At 36.7% G+C, this 21,357-nt stretch overlaps 1 protein-coding gene across 2 annotated transcripts; it reads left to right on the forward strand.

Moving 5' to 3' along the window:
* Positions 1-7,219: 7,219 nt before the first annotated feature.
* Positions 7,220-21,275, forward strand: LOC131301610 (uncharacterized protein At3g49140). Of its 2 annotated transcripts, none has more exons than XM_058327980.1 (12): positions 7,220-7,459; positions 10,853-10,976; positions 11,636-11,861; positions 12,080-12,182; positions 12,267-12,331; positions 12,598-12,714; positions 12,812-12,913; positions 13,035-13,209; positions 13,983-14,092; positions 14,667-14,816; positions 19,315-19,410; positions 20,919-21,275. In XM_058327980.1, the coding sequence occupies exons 1-12, from the start codon at positions 7,426-7,428 to the stop codon at positions 21,039-21,041; spliced, it is 1,425 nt and encodes a 474-aa protein (XP_058183963.1). In that variant the 5' UTR covers positions 7,220-7,425; the 3' UTR covers positions 21,042-21,275. The 2 variants fall into 2 exon arrangements, with proteins under 2 accessions (XP_058183963.1, XP_058183964.1); XM_058327981.1 differs by having other exon boundaries at positions 10,883-10,976.
* The last annotated feature ends 82 nt before the right edge of the window (positions 21,276-21,357 follow it).

Here is a 21,357-nt window from a genome sequence, read left to right on the forward strand (position 1 = left end):
TGGGAGCAAAAAAATTGTTTCTGATGCCTTTCTAATATTAATATTATGCTTCAAAAATTTATGCTATGATTATAAAATAGAGTATTAAACTTATATGCTTTGATTTTAAAATATTAATTTGTGCTTTTTCTTTATTGGCAACTTAGATGTTGTTACGGTATTTCATTAGAAGTTAAATAATTTGGTAAGACTAAAAAAAAGTTGAGCACAGCAGCACCAAAACAGAGCTGTCAATTTCAAAGGCGTTAAGTCGGATAAATTAAAAATGAAAGAATGTTCGAAACCGGTTGCCAAACGAGGAACGAATTCCCACGTGAATTCGATTTGGCTTCGATCAGCGCTGACGTTTTTAAAAGACAATGTCAAATCTCTTTTTATTTTTTTTTTAAAAAAAGTGAGCACATTACGACAAAGAATTCAATAAAATTGACCACTTCAAATATTGAAGCAATTGTTCGAAATAGATGGTTTTGTAAATATCCATATGTCACATAAAGCTTTTTCCTATAAAATTTTGGCACCTCTAAATTCAAAATTATTCTAATAGGCCAACTCAAAATATATAGAGACTTTGAATATTGTTTTTACTACGGTAAATTTTAGTTACTCCATTTTGTATGGGTGAAAGGGGATAAATCAGTCCATTGATAAGAGAAGATTGACCCATTAGAGCGGATTATACTCGAGTGGAAATGCATAAATGATATATACTCCAGTAGGGGGTGTTCCACTTTTGTGGAAAAGTAATTTTTGAAAAAAAAGGCAATTTTCAAGTTCAAAAATCATGTGTTTACGTAAATAATTTTTCTACCAATATTGATCTTGTTTGATAGATCTCATTAAGATATTTTAAACGGTGCAAAAAAAATTAAAAAAATATTTTTCATTTTTATTATATTTGAATTTGAAATTACCTTCTTTTTCTAAAAAGTTCTTTTTCTAAAAACTGACCAGATACTTTTTTCTTTATTTTTCTAGACAATATAAAAGTTGTTTATTATCCTGTGCTCACATCGGCATAAACCACCCAAAACCACTAAAAAACAAGGGCAAAGAAGGTAAGACGCCAGCCGAACACCAAAACTCCAAAAAAAAAAACCGACATGGAAACAAGCAAACACCAAGCGAGCCTCAAGCCCAAAACAAAAAATAGACCCTATAGCATCAACACCGCCGAAACCTAGAAAACACCCGCAAGCCACCAAAAGGCCAGAAAAACAAAACCACCGAAACCAAACACACCCGCTAGGACCCACAAGAAAAGTGCTCTAACGAAAGGGAAACGATAACCCCATACCACCTAAAGAGACCTAAAAGCCAAACATCTAAAACACCGAAACCTAAACACAACTCGCAAGCACCCACAAGAAAAACTAGAACTCCACAGAATGGGAAGCGTCATCCCGCATATCAGAAAATTCTCCTTCTTCTAATTTAGCATACTCGAGTTGAAATGCATAAATGATGATATACTCCAGTAATATACTTTTCTCAATTTTCCATTTTCTTTTTCTAGATAAAAGTGTATTGTCCTTTGCTCAAAATTTCTCTTTCCTTGTGTTGAAATAGAACCAGTACCCCTTGATATATATATTGGGTTACTATAAATGATTGTTGGGGACATATTGAGATGCCAAAACATTTAGTAGCAATTTTTATATGCAAAAAAGTGCTATTAGGCCACCTCCAACCCTTCATCAGTTCTTTCATCAAATTCAAATTTGATGAAAAATTGGGCAAAATGTTGATCCAGCCCTTTCACAGATACCAAATTAAGGGAGAACCAAATGTTTCATCTAATCAAGGGAAAATTATTCACCATCAATTCCTTCACCAAATTTTCAATGTTACCATTTCATCATCATCTCGTATATTCTAAGTACCTTTTGTGTCCACATTTCCTTAAATTCAACAAACCTATTGCTTTTCTAGGCATCCATTTAGGGACAAGGTGGGAAATTTATAAATGAGATTTGATGATAGTCATTGGAGTTGTCAATATCAATCAAACTTTTGGTCAAATATTTTACTCAAATTTGATGAAAAAAACGTGAAGGATTGGAGATGGCCTTATCCGTGGCTATTGCCAATGGGTAACCACTAAATATGACATTTCTATTTTTGTACTAGTAAATTTTTTCCATAACCAAACTCTAATCAAAAAGTTATAAACATTGAATCTTGAGACTCATATTTTAGGAGAGAAGGGTAAAGTAAAATCGAAAAGCATAGAAAATTAGTAAACCAAATGGAAACGACATTTTTATTATGTGTAAAAAACATGGGGAAATGGAATGTACGATTGAGTCTAATTGTTTTTTTATTGCTAGTTAACGAGAGGTATTCATTGCTTGGCAAAGAGTGCTTTGACATGGTTTGATGCGAAGACTTGAGAAGTAAGACCCTTTTAAACGCGTTTTTCACCGCTTAATATATCTCCAACAGATCCTTCATATCATTATTTGATCCTCCATTTAGTAGGATAATGATGCCCCAACAATCCATTTGATTTTTTACAAGTTAAATGCAGAGCATGGGAAAAATAATAATAGAATCGCATAGCTTTGTATTGGTTTAGTTCATAGTTGGACATCCGCCACAAGGTAACCCATTGACTCTTTTAGGTCTTGGACTAATTCTAAATCCACTTCGTGAATAGAAAAAGAACGAAACTAATTAATTTATAACGAAACCAGAGAATACCCTGGAAAAATTTGCAATTGAAATGAGAAATAAATATACAAAGATGTGTTCAAGTTTTGTATGAATATGAAAAACTTCTGGAGTCATTTTTTATTACAAAATATTTACTATTATTTTGATCCATTTGAGTTGGAGATGCTCTTAAATAAGATGACGCTATTCTTTCCAATGTATTGACTAGGGATTTCTATACAATTCTATGATGTTGGCAATAAACCTAGCAATACATCTGCATGGGGCATGTGGCCGGAGACAAATAACAATTGTGCGGATGGAATAAAAAAATAGCACCTCCAAACTTTATGGGTCCCATCGGAGTCTCCAAATATTGATCCGATCTATTCATTTATCGAAAAATGCAAGAATGTTGAGAAAAATTAGCTCGGTTGAAATTCGATAAATAAGTGAATAAATTGTGTTTTATTTTACCGCATGGACAGTTGTAATTTAAAAATCGTACTTGTCATCCAACGTAATATGAGAAGTATCTGAATGATGGATATCTAGCGGAATGTTTGAGTGGCATACCTCATTTGTCTTCCAATTCTTCTGAAAGTGAAGCAATTATATTTTCAAAAAGCAAAATAGAAGATTATTGAGTACAAGTCATGAGAAGAAAATTCAGACTTTATCTCAATTTCTCTAAATTTTGGTTCCACCACGTATTTATTTGGAGAACTCCTTGTTACATTGTCGAACCCTGCTTTGTTCCACCATCACCCCTGTAGTAGGACAGTAACCAGTTAAAGACACTCCGGTAGGAGGTGTTTGGCTGAAAATGGCTGAAAATACCCTCCGTTGGCTAGGTTTGTGCTTATGAAAAAGATGGCCCGAGCAGGTCTTTATCCCTACTAAGCTCTCCGTAAGCATAACTTGAGTTTCTCTAAGAGCTGCCCCCAGCTACCACTATTAAGCCCTTGGAGACTATTAATAGCCTAATTTCAAAAGTCTGACCACAGTCTCTACGAGCTTGTTCGTTTTGATATTTGGATTTTAAATTTTGAGTTATAAGGAGAGAGAGAGAGAGAGAGCGAGAGAGAGAGAGAGAGAGAGAGTAATGATTGAGGGAAAATTTATTAAGGACCGTACGCTGAGAGAGAATTCAAAATCCCAAATACCAATTACCCGTGACGAATTTGACCATTCATTCTTTCGTTACTAGTCTATTTGGCCAATTGTTAGCCACGGTTCTTTTCGAGGGTGGTTTTAGGCCATCCACAGTGGCATAATCAAAAGCAAATTATTTTTAAAGTTAACAATGTTGGGGTAAAAGATAGCTCACAATGGTATAATCAAACTTAACAACATTCTTAAAAATAATCAAATTTTGGGCTTTGGATAACCAAAACTAGCAACCTTTTTCAATAATCAAAATTTGTGGATATCAAACCACATAAGTTAACTAGTTCTAAAATTTATGTACACGTGTGTTTCAAATGGTATTTTCTTCTTATTTTCTTCGCGTGCTCTATATCTCATTTTCTTCGGCCACAAACTCTTTCTTTTTCTTTCCCTCCAAAAGTGAAGCTCATATCTTTCAATCATTTACAATTCAACTCATTGTCACCGGATTAAGGTATTTCACTTTTTTTTCCGTTTTTTTTTCGTTCCTCTCCTTGTGATTGAGTACATGAAGAACCTTGCATTCTTTTACAAATTCAAGAACACATCTGTTTTTTTTTTTTTTGAGTACATAATTTTTTTTCCAAATTCATAATATGAGGGAAGGAAGTCACTAATTTTTTCTCCAAAATTATGAGAGAAAATCGATATATTTTTGCCAAAAAAAACCGTAATGGAGAAAAGTAATCAATGGTGGAAAACATTTGTCGCCGCATTAAGGTATTTCACTTTTTTTTTTTCCGTTTTTATTTTATTCTTTTGTCGTTCCTCTCCCTGTGGTTGAGTACATAAAAAATCTTATATTTTTTTACAAATTCAAGAACACGTCTGTTTTTTTTTTTTTTTGAGTACATGATTTTTTTTCCAAATTCATAATATTAGGGAAGGAAGTCACCAATTTTTTTCCCAAAATTAAAGGAGAAAATCGATATATTTTTGCCAAAAAAAATGTGTAATGGAGGGAAGTGATCAATGGTGAAAAACACAAGGGGAGAGAGAGTGTAATTGTAGTGTATCCCTTATTTTAGTTATGGACTAGAAGTGACCATTGTGGACCTCAATATTGTTAAGCTTAGCAACCTCTTAAATGGATAATCAAAAGCTGATGTGTCAATTTTTGGTTATTCATTTTTGATTATGCCACTGTGGATGGCCTTAGGCGATCTTTCGACAATAAATGCAGTCGAACTTTCATCATCCTATTGCCCCACTAAAAAATATGAGTTGATTTTCTAAATAAGCCATTTGGCTTATTTTTTTGTCCTTATTCAATTTTTTTTCCGCATTTGTTAGTTTTTTGACAATTTTTTGGGAATTATTGCTTCTTCATGACAAGGGGAATCTAAAAAGTAAAAATTACGATCGAAATCCCATTTTTTTTTTGAATAAAGACGAAAAAATTGGTTTATTTTTGTTTTTATTCAAAAAAATTAGGTTTCAATGGTAATTTTTTAATTTTGTAGATTTCTCTCGTCATAACTCATAACGAAGTAATAATCCCCAAAAAATTGACGAAAAACTAACAAATGCAAAAAAAATTTGAATAAGGGCAAAAAAATAAGCCAAGTGGCTTATTTATAAGAACAACCCCATTTAAGGGGCCGTTCGGCTAAATAAGCCAAGTGGCTTATTTTTTTGTCCTTATTCAAATTTTTTTTGCATTTGTTAGTTTTTCGTCAATTTTTTGAAAATTATTGCTTCGTCATGACGAAAGGAATCTAAAAAGTAAAAAATTACAATCAAAATCTAATTTTTTTGAATAAAGACAAAAATAAGACAATAAGCCAATTTTTTCGTCTTTACTAAAAAAAAATAGATTTCGATCGTAATTTTTTATTTTTAAGAAGAAGCTATAGTTACTTAAAAATTGACAAAAAATTAACAAATGCGAAAAAAATTTAAATAAAAACGAAAAAATAAGCCAAGTGACTTATTTAGATTCTCATCGCTGCTTGTCAGTGACAACAACTATGTTTGACAATCAATGTCCCATTCGAGCGTGCAAACTGCAAGCATGCCAACAAAAATCTGCACGAGGTACACAACACAAAATTGCCTAGCTATTATATATTTTCTTGAACAGGCCTAGCTATTATAGAAAAACACTTTTTGGCTATCTATTTTACCTCAAACTGGTGTACATGTGTGTTTTTTTTTTTTTGGATGTTAGGGATTAGTTGTTAATATTTACAATGGGATCGAACACCTCCGTTATGGGTCTTGAATCAAGGTTTTGAATACCGTATTTGCTAGAGTACTGATTTTTTTACTGATACTGTATGTACCAATACATATAAGATACGGAGTACCATTTCGAATTTATCGATATTAGTGTTTCTCCTATTTTACTACATAAAAGAATTTATCAGCATAATATACGGATTTATTAAAAAAAAAAAAGTAGTCTAGTGCCATCCAGCATTTACCGGTATTGACTAATATTGTCCCTTAATAGAAACATTAAAACTAGTATGATATTCATTATCAACGAGTACGAAATTAGAGTTGTATGGTACTGAATGTAGACAATACCGATACGTCGATTCCGGCCGTACTGCCTGGAACTCAAAACCCCCCTCTGGAGGTTCGGCGTATGCGATTCATAAGGGCATCCGCATTAGCCTCTCTACATTTTGGACCAAATTACCTCTTAAAAACTCACTTTATTACTTTAGCTATTTACTTTTCAAATGTCTCCTGCATCAGACTCTCTATATTAAAATTATCATATTAAAAATATTAATTCTTTATTCTTAAAAAAAACAAAAACAAAACAGAGAAATTAAACAAAACAGCGGCAGCAATCTTTCTCTCTCTCTCTCTAACTTTACTCTCTCATTTCTCAAATCCAATCCCAGAAAATCGAAAAACAAAACCTCAAACCAGTCTCAACCAAAGATCAACAACACAAAACCCCTCCCCTGCGTCCCCCACCTCACCTTACGCTGACAACCAACGATCAACCCCTCCGACCACCACCCCACTTCTCCCTCCAAGCCCATCTCAACCACGGCATGCATCATCTCTTCATGGGCCGACCTCAAAAGCAATGGGTGCAGGTGAACAGTAGAGAGGGCCAAGCTCAAAGCCAGTAGATTTGTGGCAAAAAAAGCGGAGCCTCCAAGCACGAGCAGCCATGGGAGCAGCCTGCTATAAGTAAATAATTAATAAAATAAGGGATAACTTATGACCTCATGAGAAGAAACAAGGTACTGTAGCAAAGCTATACTAATTGCAAAGTAGAGAGGGAAGTAGTGAGCCTGATGCAGGAGAGTTTTGGGTGTTTTGCTCTCTATTATAGTTTGATGGAGGAAGTACCGAGAGAGATGCAATGCTCTAACCTTGCCAACTACTGTACACTCTAAACTTAAACTGGGGAAAGAAGCTTCGAATTCATTTCGGCAGTGGAAGTGGGTCCCATTCTACAACAGACTCCCCGAAGCAGCAGAGATTTTGAGGGGCCAATCAAAAATTCATTCAAGCTCTCACTCAAACACAAAAAGCCAACTTAAATTCACTCAGGCTCGATCTTTATCTGCCCACCTGCGCTCTGATCCATTCTCTCTCTCTACCCGTCACACACACACTCTCTCTCTCTCCATGGCGATCGCCGCAGCTGCATCGATTTCCCTCGGTAAAAAAACCCTTTTTCTGCATGCCTATAATTTTAGTCTCTTTCGTTTGTAGAAATATATGTGCGTGCGTTATTCTTGCAAATGATCCAAATGACTTCGATCTTTTGCTTTTCTGGAAAATTTTTCAGTGTATTAGCAGCAGAGGAAGGGGTTCATTAAGGGGTGGTTTGTATTTATTCAATTTTTTTCGTCCTTTGTTAGCTTTGCATCAATTTTCGCGTGGATTATTGGTTCGAATAGAAATTGTAAAAAACAAAAATAACTCAAAACAGACAGGTTTTAGTCTCTCTCTGTTTTATCGAAATACTAGCCTATGCCGGTGCCAGGCACGGCTCGAACAATTAGCACACGGAAACAAATACTGAACTCGCGTGTAATATACGGCTCAAACAATCAGCACATGCAAATTAATACTAAACTTGTGTGCAATATACAAACCCGTGTCCAACAGATTCAACTATGTGATAAACAATAACGCAACATATCCATTGATAAACATCATAGTCTTAATGAAAAGGAAATGGGTAGCAAATATACAAAGAATGATGGAAGAACTCATTGGTGGTATTGAACTTCCCAAGAGAGAGAGAGAGAGAGAGAGAGAGAGAGAGAGTAAAGAAGAAGAATGTGAAAATGATATGAACGATGTATAGAAAATTCTATTTTCGGTGATTTCCGTGATGTACGTTTGACAGCTTAGAAATAGGAAAAGGAATGTTGGCTTTGATTTCGGTGATCTCGGTGGTTTTGTACAAAGGTTATATATGATTTGGTTTTTATTTGAATAATGCCTTAATGGGTGGTTTTGAATACAATGCCTTAATGGGAGTAATTTATGTGAGGAGAGGTTAATACATTGGGAAACCTTCATTCCTTTGATCCAACTGCTATACCTTATCACTAAGTACGATTGAACGATTGTAGATGCGTCTATGTTTGTTATGTGTAGACATTTTGGTGGAAAACTGCTCTGTTTTATAATCGAAATATATGTATGTATGTATATATATTTATACACACATATGTTATGCTTGAAAATGATCCAAAAGACTTTCTGTTCAATTCTCTCGTGGTACCCACTTTGATCTCTAATCGGGTCTGACTGAAGTTACTGACCCATTTTTTAATTTCTGGCGAGATTTTCAAATATTATCAGCTGTGGAAGTGGTTTCATTAAGACCCATTTGGCCTAATTTTTGAGTATTTTTAGCGAGTTTTGTTGTTGTTGTTTTCTCTTATTTCTAACTTATTTCATGTCAATTTTTTAGGGTGTGTTCCACTAATTAAAATAAGTACTTATTTTTTTGAATTAAAGGTGATGTATTGTGAGAGAATGACCTGTCTCGTAAAGCGAAAAATAAGTACTTAAAAAATCAGAACCTTAATGGAACAGGGCCTTAAGGTTAATCGTGAGAGGAATCAGAATAAAACTGTCTTTTAGTGCGTTATCGAAAATTTTCAACTTCGTCTATATTTCTTTTTTTTATACTTTTTGTTATCTCCCTCAAGGTTTCCCTCCTCAAGATGAAGGATGTGATGTAAAATTTTGGCGAAAAGCTAAAGAAAAGTAAGTAAAAGTAAAATAATACCGACTCTCTTCAACCGATGGTCCGATATTAATTTAGTCCAAAGTCAACCTTAAGTAGAGTATATTGTCAGCTTGATTTTCTTTTTCACTTGTATAACACAGGTTTGGAAAAAAAGTTGTCGTTGCCAATTCTATAATTAATGATATTAATCTGGTTGAGCCTATTTTTAGTTCTTTTATCACTCAGAAAAAAGATTGTTTGTATATGTCTCCTGTGGTTGTGAATATTTGATTGCTATTTATGGGTTTTACGCTTTTGTTTATGGGGCTCAGGGTATGCAGTTTCATTTTCCCTCTCATTTTTTTTTTTTGTCTTTAACTTCATTTTCAATCTCATTAACCTAAAAACAGCTGAATGTGAAAGATTGCACTATTGAAATTACTTGTAAAAATATTCGCTTGACTTCTTTTTTCATCAATCAGTACTGTTGAATGTTTTAGCAGGAAACTTTAACAAATCAGTTGTTTTCTGGGAAACATAAGTGAACACACTATTCAAGAATGCAGGGTTTTCCATTTGATTCAAGAATGCAGTGTTTTCCATATGTTGTTGTTGGGTAGCTAGCAATTACGAACCTCCACAATAATATGATCATTTGGCTAGAAGTGAGTTATTTTTTTCTTTTCTCGTGAACCAAAGCAAAATAGGTTATATTACTGCAAAGTTGAGTTCATTGGTCATCCTCATAAATTTCTTTCTAAAAAATTCATAACTGAACACAACAATATACATGGAAAACCTTAAAACGACAATACTCACACCGAAAACTTGCGAGCACCTTGTTGGCTTACCCTGCATTATGACTTGTAATGAAGAGTATTCAAATACAAGACTTAAAGAAGAAAGACTGGAAACCCAATGAACCACTTTTCACCTTGATGTCTTGACCCCAAAACTCATTGTTTATTCCTCACTGTACCAGTGGTTTTGACCACCATCAGCATTCACTTGAATCTAAATTCCCCTTCCCTTCAATAGAAACAAGATGGAAGATGTTGTCTGGGTTTGGTTTTAAAAATTTCACAGACTATAGTCTTTGTTACGTTTTCAATAGGGTAATAATAGCATCGTTAAATTAGTGATGAAGCTTGAACCCAAGACCTATGCCTTGGAAAACTTTTCCTTACCACTTGGTTAGGTGTTGGCTTCACAACTTAGAGAAGGTTTTTTTTGGTAGGAGTTGATCAAATCAGGGCTCTTGTAGTTTCTTTCAAGCATGTATTATTGAATTCCAAATACCAAACCTCCTGCCAAGCTCCGTTTGAGTGCGACTCAAGGCACCTCGAAAGAGATGGTGACTATGCTGGGGCACCCTTCGAGAGCCCTTCAAACACCTTCAAATTGGGTCTCGGATTGTGACAGTCCTGTTTTCTAGCCAATAACTTATACAAAGAAGACTAATGCATCAAACCCAATTCGACTTTATTCATAAAAGAACTTTCATTGACTAATGCAACAAACTCTACATGTAAAATGTACATAAAGCACACACAACCGAGAGGTCCGAGACTGTATAAATTTAAATCGATATGATCATCATCTCTTTGGAGAAAATCAACCTTGCTAAAGTTTTGTCTGTCAGAATTGTGTCATATCTTATAGTGTTCAGTTTTTTGTTAATCAATTGTTGTGCCAAACCTAGTGGCATTCTCGTTTTCATATAATTCGGTTATCAAATTTACACGTGTTTCGGTTGCCTCTCTTTTTTGTTTGTATTGGTGACTTGGTTTTTTTTCTTCCCTTGCATTTTTTTGTCTTGTTTTCTTTTTCGCATATGACCTCTATGGTTGTTTTTCATTTCAGGTCGCTCCCACTGTCATCTCTGCCATGCAGATGGGGTTGGTTGCTCCACGTCACATGCAGTCACTAGCAGTTGGATTAAATCTCCTCTTGAGAGTCATAGTTTCTTTGATCAATCTGGCACAAGGTGCGTTGAAGTTTGCAATTGAGATATTTCAGTTTTAAGCTGGAAAAATGCCCACCTTTTGTGTGTGTGTGTGATTGAACGAATAGTCAACCTTAGCACTTCTTTTGTTTAATGGGACTGGCAAGAAGGTAAAAATGTTTACAGTATTGCTTCTACTCTAATCGAATTTATGGAAATCTTGTAATCCATTTCAATGAAGAAGATGTTACCTTGCTCGACACCAGATTTTCAGAAATAAATCGAAGTCTTGGCTTTGCACCCATATGTTGTTTACATTCTTGTCTACTTGCCTTCTCCTCGGCTATTAGGTTACCATAGCAGCATTGTATTGCAGGAATATGACTTTGCGACTGTCTTTTTTTAGATGTCGATGTCGATACTCTTGGCTTCTGCTCTTCTAAATGCGGCAGTATGAGTACTTTGGAGAATGTTATTAAGTACAAACACATCTATTCTATGCAGAATTTCTGCTCTCATTTTTTCTTTATCTGTTTGGCGGTTGTGGTGATGATGGGAATGTTAAATTGTAACTTGTAATGTCATTTAAAGTGTAAGTTGTATGGCCAGGAGCCATGGCTCACTTAAGTTGTACGGCTCAGTTAAAGAGTTTTGTATGTTTTTGTACATTTACCAATGGTACACTCCTAAATGGTTTCCAGACACAGAAGTCCGTTTGTTGGAGCTAAACGATTACATTGGTTGCATGTGGGACGCAAAATCTGCCCATCGGAAGTTGCAGTTGCGGCTGATTATTCAGATTCAGTTCCTGATTCATCTAATTATATGCATAGTCATGGCTATCATCCTCTTGAAGAACTCAAAATGAGCAAAATAGTCTGCGACGCTAAGCTCAACCCTGCTGAAATAGCAAGGACTACAGTTGAGGTGCTTTATTTTCTCTGTCAAATCTCTTGGTAACAGTGACATAGTGTTAGGAAGTAAACTTGTGGGCCGCCTGAACATGAATTTTTTTTCTCGCATAATGGAACAAAACTTGAGGATAATTGGTGTACTCGGTATTTGTATGGTAAGGATGTTTATTTATAGAAATATGAAATGCATGGTTCTGATATTTTTTTCCTGTTGTTATGATTTTCTTTTAGGCTAACAGCAGTGCGTTGCTGATATTTCCTTCCATGGTACACTGCGAACCACATGAATACGTCTCATGGGCTGAATTTCAATTTGTGATTGATGAGTGTGGAGGTGATATTTCTTAGTTATTCCTTCTTGTCATGGTACATATTTAGAACCTGGCTAGTTTCCTGATCACTTTCCTCTTTCCTGCAGATATGTTTTTTGAAATTTGTGACGATGAAAACATCTTGCAAGATCGTGGAGCTAGTAACCCTGTGGTGAGGACTTGTATGCCCTTTTCATGTTGTTTCCATCTTATAAGGAACCATGGTAGCTAAAAATCCATGGGTGGTGGAAGTAAATGAACATGTAACAAAAGAAACTAGATGCCAAACAGACATTGGAATCTATGCGAAATTGAATGTGATAGAATCAAAGAATGAGTAAGAGTGGAAGTTTGCTGATACCTTGTATTGAACCCTTCCCTTTTGATGTATTATGAAGCTGCACTAGTACATTGATTTTCCTTATGATGCACCTTCAGAATGTTTTAGTCGGTATTGATATATCAACATATGAGAAGCGAAGGGTAGCTGCTGCTGAGTACAATATTTTGGACCCTGGTGCAAGTGATGGCATACGTTTTTATGATGACAATGAGGTTGGAACTATTTTCTCTTGACTACTATGCTATATTTTTTCGCTTTATATGCTGAGTTTCTTCTTATAGTAGTTGCTTTATTTTTGGTTCAAAATAGGTGGAGGATTCTGAAATGTTTGATATCCCAGTTAACTGGGGCAAGCCAACATATACTGCTGGTTCGGTCCATCCAAAATATTTTGCCAAGTGCTTGACAAAGGTGATTAAGATTTGGCTTTTCTTAACTTGTTTAAGGTCATGAAAGTTAAGCAATGATTGGCTTATCTGTTAACCTCTAGAATTAAATTAATATGGATTACAACGCATGTGCTTTCTTGCAGGCTGTTAATATGGATTATGCTAAAAAGATGGACTACCCGTCTAATGGAGTTTCCATTATGGGTTGCCTTAGGCCTGCCTTTGTGGATGAAGAATTATATTTGCGGAGCCTCTTCAATGGTGAAGATAGTTATGGTTACGACTCAGATAGTGATGGCTATAGCTCAGACTGGAAAGGTATTGGGATTCTGGGATGCTTCAACTATTGAAACTATGTCATGGAGTAAAATCATCCTTTTTCCTGGTTAAACAAGGAGCTTATTTCTTACACAATCAACTCATAGGGGTTTGCTGGGGATCATTAAATTCGGTAGATTGCACCACAAAAACGGACTTGGTTTGATTCTATGTTAATATCTTCTGACCAATGGGAATCTTCTTTTCTATGAGTCCCCAACTATGCATAATCTGTTGTTTTCCAGGATGTATGTTCGGTTGTCTCTTCCATGGGCCTACTTTCCTTTAGCAGATGGCTTTCTATCTAGACTATTCTAGAGACTCTCTGAGTTTATTGTTTGTTTTCCATTACTACCAGACCCTTGCTATTCAGAGTTGTATCCAATGCAGTTTCAGCCATAAGTGTTATGGCGACTCACATCAGATATGCTCAACATAGCCCTTAGCGTTTTCTTACCGACATTTGTAAGAAGACCCTCAAATTTGAAAAAATTTCAGTGTTTTGTTGTGCTAGTTCTAAACAAGTGGCTGATAAGCAGTCTCTTGTTTTGTCCACTTTCATTTGGTAGGAACTTCTGTTCAAAAGTTTGGGCAAAAAACCTTCAAATTGTAACGACCTATTGTAAACTTGTAGGAGGTATATTTTTTTCCAACTAAGAAAATAGAAAATCGATTGTGCAATTCGTTTTGCTGATTTGTGTAAATTTCTAGTATTCCATATCTGCCCAATTTATATCACTTGGCTAAATCTTGTCTTTGTTAATTATCTTTAGATGGTGAAGATTGGGACTCCCGGCCTGAAAGTGATGGGAAACGAATAAGCTCCACTCTTTATAGGTTGGAGATTTTAAAGATAGAGCTGTTCTCCACATATGGTGTTCAGGCATGTATATTGAACTCAGCATCATCATCTGTTGACATTTAGTGCAATGAAATCAACTTGTAGGGGAATTTTTCTGGATGACACTGTATAATCAATCACATGCACATAGAAACAGAACCCTATGCACTTTGCAAACAGTAAGTATATCTGTATTTACATATTACTCATATTGGTTGCAACTTACGATATATCAATTCGACTGCAGCAATTATATCATGCTATTCTTACTGTACGCTATTATATTTATTGCTCTTATTCTATGTCAAAGAAAAACAGGTGTTCGTGAACACGTTCTTTACTTGACTTGACTTTTCTTGTATGTTTACAAGTGATGTTTTACCCGGATGAAAGCAAAACAGTAGTTTCTGTTATTATGACGATTAAGGCTTGACCAATATGTGATTCCTTTGTTGGGATTAGGTATTCTCATACATATCTGTAAAATGGCAAAGCTATTTCGCTTAAGAATATCCTTGTTTGTGTTTTGACACGGGCGTATTTGGCATTGAGCTCCTTTTCCTTGTGATATTCAACTTCAATAGTATATAGTTACAGTATCTTGCCTATTCAACAGTCGGTGATTGGTTTGCATGATTTCCAAGAGGCTGAGCCTGATGTACTTGTGCACTCAACGTTGTCGATTGTAGAGCGCTACAGTGAGAAGGGGACGAGGTTGAATGTTGCTCTTAAAGCTCTCTGCCAAAAGAAGGTGCTCCATGTTCAGGTAATGATTATTTGATGGTGTTGAGTTGTTGGTTTACGTTTATTCATGCTCTTTTTATTATGTTCCACAATTCGAAAAAAGGACAAGAAAAGTCAACCTATAACAAAACAGAAGAAAGACTACAGAAGTCACTTTCTCTACAAATGGTTCATCTAGACCTAACAATCAGGGCTGCCTAGATCATCAAAGTAATAAAGCGGGTTTCTCAACCTAGTGAAAATTTCAGTTGATTGCATGAATTGAGCTGAACTGATCAGGATAAAATTTCTTGCTTCTATTATCTTTCCTTGAAGTGGAATTTGATGACAATTGTTGTACAAGGAGACAAGACAAATCGATGTAGCCATTGAATTTGCCGGAGTCCATGAACTCGTTTTGCCTTCATCCATCCATTTCCTGTTGTGGAAGTTCATAACTCCCACTCAATAATATTCAGACAAGTTATGTCTTTTCTTGGACAAATTGGGAATTCTTATAAGAGCATCTTCAACCAATACTTTCGAAGACTCTATGTTAAACGATCAAACTAAGGTCTTTTATGCAAAAAGTAGGTATAAAGGACTATAAAATTCATGTCAACTCTAGTCACATTACTCTTTACATCTCTCAAAGTCTTAGGCACATAACGCATGTGCACGAGTGTTGAAAGTGTCTTTTGAAACATCCTAAAGTATTAAAATTCACAAAGAGCAAGGATTGAGAGCGCGAGCGAAGGATCCTACGCAAGGATTATGTGACTAAGCTCAAAGTCCTCATTCAATTCTATGTAGCTCAAATAATTCACGCATTCCATCCAAAATTCAAACTCATTTTTTTCAACTTTTATTTTGATAAATTCAGTATTGGTCTTTTTGAAGGTATTGTGAATATATTGCTGTCACTACCAATCTGGTGAAAATTAAGTGTCCAAATTAAAAGTTTTGTCAAGTTAATGAAGAAAAAATTTGTCCTCATAAAAGAGTAGGCGATCCTCTATTTTCCTTCATCCTCCATATTTGGAAGACCAAAGGCCATCCTCTCTAGTAGAGGAGCTAGGAAGCACGGCACTCCAGGGACATGCGACCCGCTGCTGACGCACGGGGACACATATGGGAAACGCATGGTGTGTCTTTTAAATTTTTAGTATTTTTATATGGTGGGAGATGTCGGGGACATGCTAGGGACATACATGGGGACATGATAGGGTGATTTCTATATATTTTAAAAGCTTTTCTAGAGTGAAATATTTTTAACTTCAAAAGTGTTGGACCAAAAGTGTAAATATAAAACAGGTGTGACTTGTGAGTCGTGTGATATACATGGGGACATGACAAGGTGATTTCTATATATTTTAAAAGCTTTTCTAGAGTGAAATATTTTTAACTTCAAAAGTGTTGGACCAAAAGTGTAAATATAAAACAGGTGTATATTTAATACTCACATACTAGCAATCAATAATGCATTAGATGGGAAGCTTAATCGAAATATTTAGTGGTTACAATGTAGGTTTGCAAAACTAAAAAAGTAAAATTTGCCGTGTTTGTGCCCCATTTTATTAGAATTGACGTGTCCCATGTCCATATCCGTGTCCACGTCCCCCACCGTGTCCATGTACGTATCTGTGTCCCTCTACGTCTGTGCAATGTAGGAGTGGGAAGAGTACTTGAGGTCGCCCTCCAGGTATATGGCGGTTGCTACAATGGTGCTCGAGACCACCGGAGGTGGAGGTGAAGGAGGAGAGAGCTTGGGGCGGACTTAGAGAGAGAGGGATGGCAGTGGAGAGAGGTCTTAACCAGAGAGTAGATAGGTGTATTGAATGCTTGTTGAATACTTGTCTTTACTATAGTGTCAATTCTCCTTATATATGAGCCTTGGAGATGAGAGAGCCAGGTGTGAGGCTCCTCCCCATTGGTGGACAGAGTGGAGGTTGACATGCTTTCCTCTTTTAGTCCCAAGTTAGGCCTTTGAGCTCGTAGTCAAGGAACCAACAGAGGCTATTTCGGTGATACATGGAGACCCATATCATCTGTGTAAAATCAGGGTTCCCAAACAATCCTTGAAAAACCCTAACAATATGAATGCGAATCACAAAATAATACTACTAGCAAAAACTACGTGAGCAATCAAACCCACAACGCAGAGATATACGTGAAAAACCTCAGAATTGGTAAAAACCACGGGAAGGAATCAAATCACTATAATCATTGTGCAGTTACCGATATACCTATCTAAACAAAGTAAATCCTCACAACGTTCTAAGTATCACCTGCCGAGTCACACGTACACCGCACCTAGTGATCTTGATTGCCAAAAGCCTTGAGTCCACAAGCCCTCCAAAAAAACCTAATCAAAATTCTCCTTTGGATGCTTTGATCTTTTTGCTCCTGCCGCCGCACGTTGCCTTTTTCTTAATCACTGTATAAGTATATTCAGCATATGGCCCAATCCTTGCCATCCCTTTTTCTCTTTTTATAAGGCTGTGTTGGAAACCTAGAAAAACAAGTCCATATATAGATATTTTTTTCCACATTTCTTTTTCATTTAAAAAAACAGATTATGCCATCGATCCGTCCATCGATCCGTCCTCGCCAAAATTCGTCTCGCAAAAGTCAACCTCCTTTTTATCCCGAACGCTCACTCCTTTTTATCCCAAACGCTCACTCTCAATTACAAATAATAATGATTCCTTCCACTCTAATCCTATACAGACTCACTAGCCTATAAGAAATAATTAAATTTTCAACTCGATATAAAATATGTGTTTTGTTATATGGAATTGCCAATTCACACTTTGGAATTTGGTCCTTACAATCTGCCAAGTCAGGCAGTAGGTATGATACGGGCTCCGAGGTGCCAGGCGGTAGGTATGATACTTCTTCCGAGATGTCAGATGGCGGTCAATGCCCTCTCTCTCTAGGACCGGTCAAGTTAGAGCTCGCCGGAGGCAAGCTCGCCCTCCTTGACAAACCCTTTGCTCTAGCCTCCGAACCACATTCCTCCTTGGGTCCCGAGCAAGGTACCTAGGCGCTGCTCCCGGCCTAGGATGGTGTATAGAGTCGCCTTTAAGTATTTTTGGAGTTTTCAAAGTGTTAAGTTGGAGATGAGGTGCCTGGAGGTGACTTCACTCCTCCATGGGTGAAGAGTTCCTGGAGGAGGCCTTACTCCTCTGGAGGTGGAGTTTGTGGAGGAAGCTTGTTTCGGCGGAGGCAAGGTTTGTGGAGGAGGTATTGCTCCTCCGAAGACACAGTTTGTGGAGGAAGTCTTCTCTTGGGCGGAATGTATAATTTGTGGAGGAAGCTTCACTTTGGCGGAGGCAAGGTTTGTGGAGGAAGCCTTGCTCCGCCGGAGGTGAGTATCATGGAGGAAGCCTTGCTCCTCCTGGAGGCAAGTGTTATGGAGAAAGCGTTGCTCCTCCCGGAGGTGAGTATTGTGGAGGAGGCTTTGCTCCTCTTGGAGGTGATGATTGTAGAGGAAGCCTTGCTCCTCCTGGAGGTGAGTATTGTGGAGGAAGCCTTACATTGGCGGGAGGCAAGGCTTGTGGAGGAAGCTTTGCTTTGGCGGAGGTAAAGTCAGTGGAGGAGGCATTGCTCCTTTGGAGATAAAGTTTGTGGAGGAAGCTTCACTTTGGCAGAGGCAAGGTTTGTGGAGGAAGCCTTCCTCTGCTGAAGGTGAGTATCATGGAGGAAGCCTTGCTCCTCCTAGAGGCGAGTGTTAAGCAGAAAGCCTTGCTCCTCCCAGAGGTGAGGATCATGGAAGAAGCCTTGCTCCTCCTGGAGTTGAGTATTGTGGAGGAGGCCTTGCTCCTCCTGGGGAGAGTCGCCAGAGGGGCTCTTAGAGAAGGTATATCCGGATGTGGGATATATCATATACCCACATTAATGTCTCCTTGCGCGCATATACTCATATCTCGGAATGAGTGTGTGCGGGCATAATTGAATTATGGCGGGAGCCTCGTTCCTCCTGGGGAGGGTCGCTGGAGGGGCTCTTGGAGAAGGTATATCCGGATGGGGGATATATCATATACCCACAATGTCTTGACAGTTATCTTGACATAATTTTCTGAAAAAGAAAAACCAAGAATATGAAAGGGTATTGAATTGCTTATATGATACTTGGATTGTACCTTTTTTTTTCTCAGATGGGAACATGAAACATTATCGGTAGGTACCGAGTCCCAATATGGCTGATGTATTGTGGTGTGAACAAAAATCGCATATGTAACAGTGTTGCGTAATGGTATTGTCCGTTACATTGATACTGTTACGTAACAGTATCGATGGTTTTTCCAATGTTGTGCGAAATTGGAAAAAAATCACAACTTAGGCTACCAATTTCGCTCTATGACTGTTACACCCCGAAATTGCAACATCGTGACATACCGTTATGGCGACCAATACTAATATTTTGAACCAGATGGGAGGTCTGAATTGTACCTTATTACGCGTATTTTGCACGTTTGGAGAAGTGTGTATTTTCTTGCTGTTTTGGTTTCTAGTCTCATTTTATCTCTTTCCTGTAGGAAGCAAATTTAATTGGAGTTGACAGCCTTGGAATTGATGTTAGAGTTTTCTCCGGCTTAGAAGTACAAACACATCGGTTTCCCTTCAAAGTCCAGGTAACTTGCAAAGTTTGAGAATGCATTCTCCATTTCAGGCCTCACATCATCTGACTGTCGTTTCATATCCTACGGTTGGGTGTATTTGAATTACGTATCCTAGAAATACAAAAATTTAAACAGATGTAACTTAAAATAATAGCGCAAGTTTCAAACGTTATTTCATGGCGAGGACCATTTCTTAAAGTTGTAGTACAGGCTTATTTTTATCATTCTGCGTGTAATCAGTAAATAGTGAGTTACACCAACTCTTTGTCTTTCTGATTTTACACAATCAATTAGAAAGTTGTGAAATCCAGAATACAAGCTAATGGATCATATTTTAGCAAATAAATCTAAATGTCCAAGATGCGTCCACGTACTTGAAATCAACTTTTGGTTACACTAGTTCTTTAGGATTTTTACCTAGGGAGATTGGATGCTGGAACGCCTGCACCTAATACTCTTACCTTAGATGTACAATATTGGTGCTTTCTTTTCCTTTGATGATTCAATAATCATAGGTCATCCTTCCTCCTCATATTAACTTGTGCATTATTACACACTAATACGGGTTTGCTTCAATTCGTATCATTATCACAACTTTGTCCTATCTTTGTTTTTTTCCCCTCTATCTTTTTCTTGAGGCACCCCTAGGTTCAAGCTCGACTGCAGATTATATCATTGTCCTCCTCCTCCTAATCTGGTTGGTTAATATCATTTCTTTTGAACCTGTTTGGATTCTCTAACCCATTACGCTGTCTATTTCTGTTGTCATATTTGTTTGAAGGTTTGAGTTACTTTTGTGCATGTATGTGCACATATGTATAAAGCCAATGTCCAGTTGATGACACTAATTTTGATAAAACCCGCAAAAACGTGGTGCAATGTCAATGAAATCACACTGGTTTGCATTTTTGTTTCACCTTCTGTTTCCACATGACAGCTATGTACGTTCTTAACTATGCTCCAATTAATGGTATGATGAATCTTCTGATGCAAATTTTGTGGTACTCATGCTTTTCCTGATTTGATGAATAATTTGCTTTTATTTTCCCTTCCGTTAGTCACTAATGATCAAGGAATAGTTTTTCTTTCATAATCAGCTTTAGAATACTTTTTGAATAATTATTTGGTGGACGTTTTTTGTGACTTGCTCTTTTGGTATTTTTGGGTAAAAAATTCAGTGAACAGATGTTTTGAAATTCTCAGAAACCATTTTGTCTATAATATGAAAAAATTATAACACGACTAGTGTTTTGAGTTAAAAAAAAGTAGAGTTGTTTGAAGTATTCTGCAAAACTTATTTTGACAGCAACCAAACAGGCCCCAAAATTGGTTTCTAGCGTTCAAAAAACGGTAGAGAATTGTTCAAATTGTATGTAAAAATAGACAAATAGTGTTTTTTTTTTGTTACTCAAATTGGTAATGACATTTGAGATCCAAATGCGGCCAAATTCAAAAGAGTAAAGAGTGTTGAGTTAATGGATGTGAAACCTGCTGATATACTCTGAATACCGTACCTGCAGGCAAAATCAGAGGCTGCTGCTGTGAAACAGATCAATCAACTCCTGTTTCCACGTGCTCACCGAAAAAAATTCAGGGCTCATGGACCTCATGGTGATGGAATTAGGGATGAAGTTCCATTTTAAATCAGCTGTTTCTTCTTCTTCCTTTGTCCTTCTGGAATTAGAGTATGAAAATAAGTGTCACATTAACCAGTAATTTTCCTCAAACTTCAAACTTTTTTTACCCCCTATTTTTATCTTTCTTCATTTTATCTTTTTTTTTTCTTTCTGAAAGTTTCGTAATTAATCACCATGTACATAAGACCGCATATTTATTTTTATTTCCAGAAAGATATAAAGGTGAAAAATTCTTGTACATCTGCCACCATTGCGGATGAGATGGCTTTAAGTATTTCTGCTGGATACAGTTTTTTCACTCATGGCTATTTGATTACTGACG

The sequence above is a fragment of the Rhododendron vialii genome, chromosome 9a (genome assembly GCF_030253575.1).
Source record: "Rhododendron vialii isolate Sample 1 chromosome 9a, ASM3025357v1".
In the NCBI taxonomy this organism is placed as follows: domain Eukaryota; kingdom Viridiplantae; phylum Streptophyta; class Magnoliopsida; order Ericales; family Ericaceae; genus Rhododendron; species Rhododendron vialii.